The 7,745-nt window shown below is 32.9% G+C and overlaps 1 protein-coding gene across 1 annotated transcript in view; it reads left to right on the plus strand.

Annotated features, from left to right (window-relative positions):
* Window positions 1-5,669: 5,669 nt before the first annotated feature.
* The window catches only part of LOC116010762 (zinc finger BED domain-containing protein RICESLEEPER 2-like), a 13,217-nt gene continuing 11,141 nt past the window's right edge, over window positions 5,670-7,745 (plus strand). Inside the window, exons 1-3 of the mRNA XM_031250273.1 lie at window positions 5,670-6,225; window positions 6,339-6,522; window positions 6,691-6,832. Of these exons, the coding sequence (XP_031106133.1) occupies window positions 5,670-6,225; window positions 6,339-6,522; window positions 6,691-6,832 (882 nt within the window). The remainder of the gene's footprint in view (window positions 6,226-6,338; window positions 6,523-6,690; window positions 6,833-7,745) is intronic.

Raw genomic sequence — 7,745 nt, forward strand, 5'->3', positions numbered from 1 at the left:
AAAAAAAAAAAAAAAAAAAAAGCCAGAATAGTAAATAAAAATGGTACATATGTTTTGACTTTTGTGAATTGTAGATTGGTCTGCAAACTTTTATCCATTCATCATCATTGCATGGTATAAGGGAGCAAATGAAGAGAATAAAGGACAGAAGTATTGAATTGTGTAAAATTATGGGAATTGGAAACTTGGGTAATTTTCTGCATGACACTTTTTACTAGATATAAAGTATTGTCCCTTGTACGTACTAATAGTTGTCTTTGTTCTCCATCACTCGAAAGCTATAACCTTTTTCATGTTATTATTATTAGTAGTATTATTATTTCATCCTGATAAGATGTTTGGCAAATAATTTAATAAAAAATTCGTAGAAAAGGAGAGAGATATGTTGTCATAAATGAATTGAATGTGTAGACACAGACGCAGGAACATACACATACACATACACATAATTTCATTGAAATGATACCTATTTAAATTTTTAGCCGCCCATCAACCCCACGCCCACGGTCAGTGAGGAATTGAGGATTGATCAAAATTGCCAAAAAAGAATTATTGAAGAAGACGAATGGACAGAGACAATGATTCTAAGTTATTTGATTACGTTTAATTAGATTCTCAACTCCCTGCAATTCTACGTGAAATTACGTTTAGATTCTCGTTCTAAGTTTTTTGTTTTCTATTACAATTATAACACTATTTACTATTTATTATATATATATATGGATGGGTTGAAGGGGCCTTGGACGGCCATTCTCGAGCTAAGTTTTTTCTTTTCTATTATAATTATAACACTATTTGTTTTATATATATATATATATATATATATATATATATATATATATATATATATATATATATATATATGTGTATGTGTTGAAGGGGCCTTGGGCGGCCATTCTCGAGCAAAAACTATGAAGTATTTTTAATTTAAAGTTTGGAGGGCCCTGAGTGAGTCCACTCCATTGAGACTTGATCACATGACCTCCCATATGAGAGAGTCACTACATATGAGAGAGTTACTACATGTCATCTGAACACAAGGTGCTTGGCAACTACGAAGTATTTGATATAATACAAAGTTTTTGAGTAATGTTATGCACACATTTAGATTTACATATACAGTTCTATACAAGTTAATTTGGAAAACAAAGTAGATTGATATCTTATATATAGAGTTTCTCTTCATCCCATACATCTTCTCCAAATACAATATAATACAAACTATTATATCATTATGTTATTAGTTAATACTGAAAATGAAATATGAATCATGTATGTCAGACAAGTAATAGTGTTGTAATAACATCACAATAATAAAAATAATAAAATATAACAATATTGCTATATTCGAATAATAAATACAATATTATGTCTCAATTTAAGCCTTGTTTGTTGGTAACATAGTTAGCTTATCATTCAATTTTGACTCATTTAATTTGATCGCTATTAGCTGTTTGACTTGATTAAAGAACCAATATAAGTGTTTGATTAATTAGCTTTTTGTAACAGTTTATAGCTTCAAAATGCTAAAATTCAAAAACTGTTCAAAACAGCTTTTTCAATCAGCTTTTTGAAAAAGTCATTTTGGATGTAATGAGCTATCCGCTAATAGCTAATTTATCAAATATATTTTTACAATCAGCTAATGTTATCAACTAGTAAAACCCACTAACCGAATTAAGTAACAGCTATTTACCAAACACTCTCTATATATATGAAAGGGCAAACAATGAAATGTAAATAATAAGAAATTAAGGATAAAAATATACAAGTAATTATTCAAAAATGAATAGATACATATCTTATTCAAATCTTTGTAAAACAAGCTAAGCAAACAATAGAATGCCAAGTTAATTAACTATGCATTTGGTTTTCAAAAAAAAAAAAAGTTATGCATTTCCTGTGATGATGGCTTTCTTAGCTTCAGGGGATTAATAATATATCTCTGCTCACAAAATAGTTAGGTTCCACTTTTGTGACAACCTTAATTATTATTCCATTCGTCCCATTTTATTTATTTGGTATGATTAATAAGACTTGACTGATTATTTTTAATTTAATTTTTTATGATATTAAGTTTAGTATTAGCATATAAAATTCATATATTTAGAAACTACATTAAATGTACTATTAAACATTAAAAATCAAATTAAAAATTATTAAAATTTATAAAAAAAAATAAACAATGATGAAATAATTGATTTGACCAATAAATAATAAATAGGACATATAAAATGAAACAGAATGAGTATAATCTATCCCTATTCACCAAATAGTTTTTTTTTTTTTTGGGAAATATTCACCAAATAGTTAGGTTCCACTTTTGTAACTGCCCTAATTATTAGTTTGTGTGGATGATATCATTATTGCTGGCCTTGGAGTAATCAAGAGTCAATGGTGAAGCATTCATCTCAAAAAAAAAAAAATACAAAAAACAAAAAGTATTAGGAATAAAATATAATTAAATTTTGATAATGCGACCATAAAATATTAAAAATTTAGAATCTCTAACTTTTAAAATACTTTCTTGTAGTAGACAGCAAAATTTTTCTGTACATTCCAAGTCTACAAATTAAGCATTGCAATGCCACTCGTATCAAACAACTATAACATAGAAGTGAGTAGAAGCACTAAGATGTGCTTCTTAGTGCTTCTACTCACTTCTTCTTCTTCTTTTCTTTTTTTTCTTTTTTGTTGTCAAAAGAAAAAATAAATAAAGAAGTGAGTAGAAGCACTGAGATGAATATATAGTAAGCAGAAGGCTTAATAAGCAGCATGCCGATGAAATGGAAAATACCTTAAATAGCTGTAAACTTTATATTTTCATATATTAAATTTGATGATTGAAAAATTTGTAATGAGCAAATACATTTATCAATTCTACGTGATGAAATGTGAGAACCTATACCAAATGGATCTATTGAATTATGAAGGTTAACATAGTTGCTGCTCTAGATATCCTAATGCACCACAAACATGCCAAAGCTTAGGATGAAGTTGATGTCCGATGATTGGAAATGAAATAATCGTGGCAATATTGCCATATATATTTTGTTCAAAGCAATAAATGATTCAGTATTTCTTAGGGTACTAAAATGTACAATTGCCAAAGAAATCTTGGAATAACTCAAAAAAATAGGTATAAATGACTAGCAAGAGAAGGACAATAAACTCGTAAAAGAAATTTGAGAACTTCAAGATGTTATATTGAGAATTAATTGTTGATATGGAAGAAAGATTAATGAAGCTCCTTGGAGAAATCTCTAATCTTGGTAAAGAAATAAAGCAAAAGGAATGTCTTAAAGTACTTAGGGGTTTACCACATTATTGGGATATATGAAGGCGATTGCCATGAGAGACACAGAGGCATACATACACTATAAATACACAAGTTATTTAGTGATCTTAAAGTATATGAGTTTATAAAAATAAACATTAAAAAAGAAAAATAAATAAAATAAAAAAACTAACGGTGAGGACTAAAAGGTAGGGCTGTGCAAAAACAGAAAAACCGACCGAACCACGGTCCGATCTAGCGTAGCCGAACCGGGCCAAACCTGAACATTTAAAACCGAACCGTGGTAGCTAAACAACGTCGGTTCATCGGTGTCGGGTAGGGGTCCAAATTCGCGTCCGACCCGCCTAAATATCCGATTAAAAATAGGGTTAGGTTTAGGCTTGGGTATACGACGTCGTTTCTAGGCATAGTATATATATATGTGCTGTTAGTGATTGAGATTCCCGTCTCTCCTGATTTGCGTAGACGCGTTCTCTCAGATAGGGTCTTCTTCTCTGAGTTCTCTCTACTCTCTTCTCGTTCTCCGATCTCTTGTCCAGTCGTTCTCGACTTCTCTTGTTCTCCGATTCTGATTTCTCACTTCTAAGAGTGTTAGTCTCTGAGTTCTCGACTGTGTGACTGTGTGAGACTCTCAGTCCCTGAGTTTTCGACTCGACGACTTCCAGCCGGTGGCCATTGCCCGCTGCCCCGTTGGTCTTGTTCTTGTGTTCGACTGGTGGAAGCACATAGGCCGGTGGTGGACGATGGACCGTTCGAGTGGTGTCATGGTGATATATGTTCTAGAACCCTTGTTCTCAGGGGTATTTTTGAGAAACGAAGTAGGTCTTTAAACCCTAGTTTAATATATTTGATTTCTTAGCGATTTTGTGATTATTTGTGATATTCTGGTGGGAGCACTGACTCGTTGATTGTTTATTGCAAACCCTAGTTTAATATATTTGATTTCTTAGAGATTTTGTGATATTTTGTGCTATTTTGGTGGGGGCACTGACTCATTGCATGTTTATTGGAAACCCTAGTTTGATAAAATTGATTTCTTAGCGATTTTTTATTATTTTGGTGGGAGCACTGACTCGTTGCATGTTTATTGAAAACCCTAGTTTGATAAAATTGGTTTCAAGCACTAACTCTGTGATGTTTTGTGATGTTTTGTGAATCTGTGATAACTTAATCAGTTAATCATATACTGATTAAGTGGTGGAAGCCCATTTTAATGAAATCCTGATAATGATAGACTGGGAAACAATAAATTTCATTAGTCTAGAGAAACAATAAATCGGTTTATCAAATAAAACCCTGAATCTTGATTTCTTTGTCTACTCAAGTTAATGGATGTATGCCCTTAAATGTATTCACAATAAAAAAAACCCTAATAAAATAATTATATGTTCTTGGAAAATGATGACACGAAATGTGTCTGATTTTGGAAATTTATGTGTAATTATATGGATGGATTGGCTGCCTGTCTGTCTAAGTGTCTATTATTCTTGCAATTAAATCTTACTATGTGTACTGATACTTAGCCATGTTTTAGATGGATAATATCAGTATGCCTGGTAGTCAACCTCCCAATTCTTCAACTAAGGAACCTACAGTGGTGGAAGCCCAAACTGTTGAGGCTAATTATCAACAGAATGAGCAACCTCCTACTGCAGTTTCTGAGAAGAAGAGGAAACAGGTTGATGCCAGATCCAGAGTATGGGATCGTTTTGTGAGAATAAATGACAATAATGGAATTACTGTAAAAGGAAAGTGTGTTTACTGTGCAAAAGTATATCAGTGTGAGTCCAAGAAACATGGTACATCTTCCTTAAGAAACCATATTCTAAGCTGTTTGAAAAATCCTCACTCCAAGGATATTAGGCAGTCCCTTTTAACCTATCAAGCAGTTAGTACCTCTGATGCATCTCAACCTATTGTGGGAGAAATAGGATCTTGGGTATTTAATCAAGAGTCAATTAGGAGGGCCATGGTTGAAATGATAATCATAGATGAACTGGCTTTTAGGTTTGTAGAGGGAATAGGTTTCAGGAGATTTATTGATATTGCATGCCCTAGGTTTATAGTTCCATCTAGGTGGACTATTTATAGGGACATCCTAGTGGTCTTTGAAGAGGAGATACTGAAATTGAAGGCCTTTATAAGGGAAAGCAGTCATAGGGTTAGTATTACCATTGATTCTTGGACATCCATCCAAAGAATTAACTACATGGTAGTGAATGCCCATTTCATTGATTCTGAGTGGAAGCTGCATAAAAAATCATAGCATTTATCCTTGTTAACTCTCACAAAGGGAAATATCTTACAAAGGCCCTAGAAAATTGTTTGCTTGAGTGGGGGCTTAGGAATGTTTCTACTGTGACTGTGGATAATGCCTCATCTAATGACACTGCTATGGGGTTTCTTAAGAAAAAAAATAGTGTCTTGGGGAACATCAACTGTGAAGGCTAAGTACATTCACATGAGGTGCATTGATCATATCCTTAACTTGATTGTTCAAGATGGCTTGAAGGAGTGTGATAGTTCTGTTACAAAGGTGAGAGAGGTTGTGAGATATGTTAGCAATTCACCTGCTATGCTAAAGAAGTTCAGGAACTTGGCTGATTTGTTAGGAATTGAGCAAAGGTCTTCTTTGTGTCTAGATGTTCCAACTAGATGGAACTCTACTTATTTGATGTCAAAATCTGCTTTGACTTATCAAAAAGTCTTTGAATCTTGTGAAGAGTCTGATAGTTCTTTCAAATCTAACTTGGGTGATTCTGTGCCTGATTTTATGGACTGGGATTATGTGGGCAGTTTGGTGCAACTATTGAAATGTTTTTATGATATGACACTAAGGACTTCTAGATCTTTATATGTGACAGCTAACACATTTTTCAATGAGATTTCTGACTTGTATTGTCTATTAAATGGAATGGTGGAAGCTGGTGGGGCAGTGGGCCTTATGGGGAAAAATATGAAAAAAAAATAATAATTTTGAAAAGTATTGGGGGTGATATAGACAAGATGAATCTTATGATTTTCTATGCAAATATTCTAGACCCCAGGGATAAATTAGAGTATATGCATGTTCAAATTAATCATATGTATAGTGAGGAGAAAGGGAAATCATACTTTGATAAAGTTCTTACTGGTTTGAATGAGTTATTTGATGATTATTCTGCTGGTCAATCCGTTCCTGCTTCTGGTAGTGCTAGTTCTGTGTTTATATCTATCTATGTTCAGTCTGTTGGAAGGCCACGACATTTTCTCAAGTCCTAGATTAAAAAACAAAGGTTGGAATCTAAGGTAAGAAAAAAACTGAACTGGATATATATCCACTTGAGTGAGGCAATAGTTGAGGAGGATAACTCCTTTGACATTCTGAGATGGTGGAAGATTAATTCTAAAAGGTTTCCCATCCTTTCTAAGTTTGCTAGGGATGTCCTAGTTATTCCTATCTCAACTGTTGCCTCTGAATCTGCCTTTAGTACATCTGGGAGAGTATTGGATACTTTTAGGAGTTCATTAACTCCAAAAATTGTGGAAGCTTTGGTGTGTACCCATGATTGACTTAGGCTGCCAAATACTCCTCTATGTATTGAGGAAAATCTGGAAGACTTGGAGAGGTTTAAAAAAGGTAATATTTTTACACTTTTAGTGTTTTACACATCATTTTTTCTTTTACAGTTTTACAAATCTAATTTAACAAAGTACTTTTTTTTTTTTTTTGCAGAGTTTAATGTTGATGGTGGAAGTGGAAGGACTCTTGGTTCTACACTAGCTACAATTCTTGTAATGTCATTCTTTACACTTTACAGTTTAGATTACTTGACTACTTGCCAATTTACATTACTCGACTAAGTGACTAACCTCAATTGGTATTTTTTGAGGCCACGGTAACTATATGTTTTTAGTTGCTGGCTTGATTCCTTGATTGCACTGGACCACTGTAAGTATAATGGATGTAACTGTAAGAGTAAGGCTTGGTAACTTTCTGAATTCTGTGAGTTGTTGCCTTATGTTTGTCCCTTTTATATGACAATGATGAAGCTTCTTGATAAGAGTATATTTGGTCATATTTTTACCCCATATTTAAATCCATTTCTACCACTAAATATTAATATTATGTTCTTAATAATATTGAATTTCTTCATTGTGATAAATAATTATTATTTGACCAAAGATGATGAAGATTTGATAATTGAGCATAATATTAATATTTTATAGTGGCATTTATAATCTTGTTTTGTATGTGTATATTTAATTGCACCAAGTAGGTGGAAGACATGACTTGGTGGAATGATGTGATGAGTGGGAAGCAAAAGACAAATGAAAGAAGGCAAAAAGAGGCATAAAACATGGAGCCAAAAGCAAAAAGAGAAAGTGGAAGATTCTGCAGAAATTCTGGAGGAGGACAATAGGCGTCTGTCTGCGTCCTGAAACAGACGCCTATTGTCCATTTTCA

The sequence above is a fragment of the Ipomoea triloba genome, chromosome 2 (genome assembly GCF_003576645.1).
Source record: "Ipomoea triloba cultivar NCNSP0323 chromosome 2, ASM357664v1".
Taxonomy (NCBI): domain Eukaryota; kingdom Viridiplantae; phylum Streptophyta; class Magnoliopsida; order Solanales; family Convolvulaceae; genus Ipomoea; species Ipomoea triloba.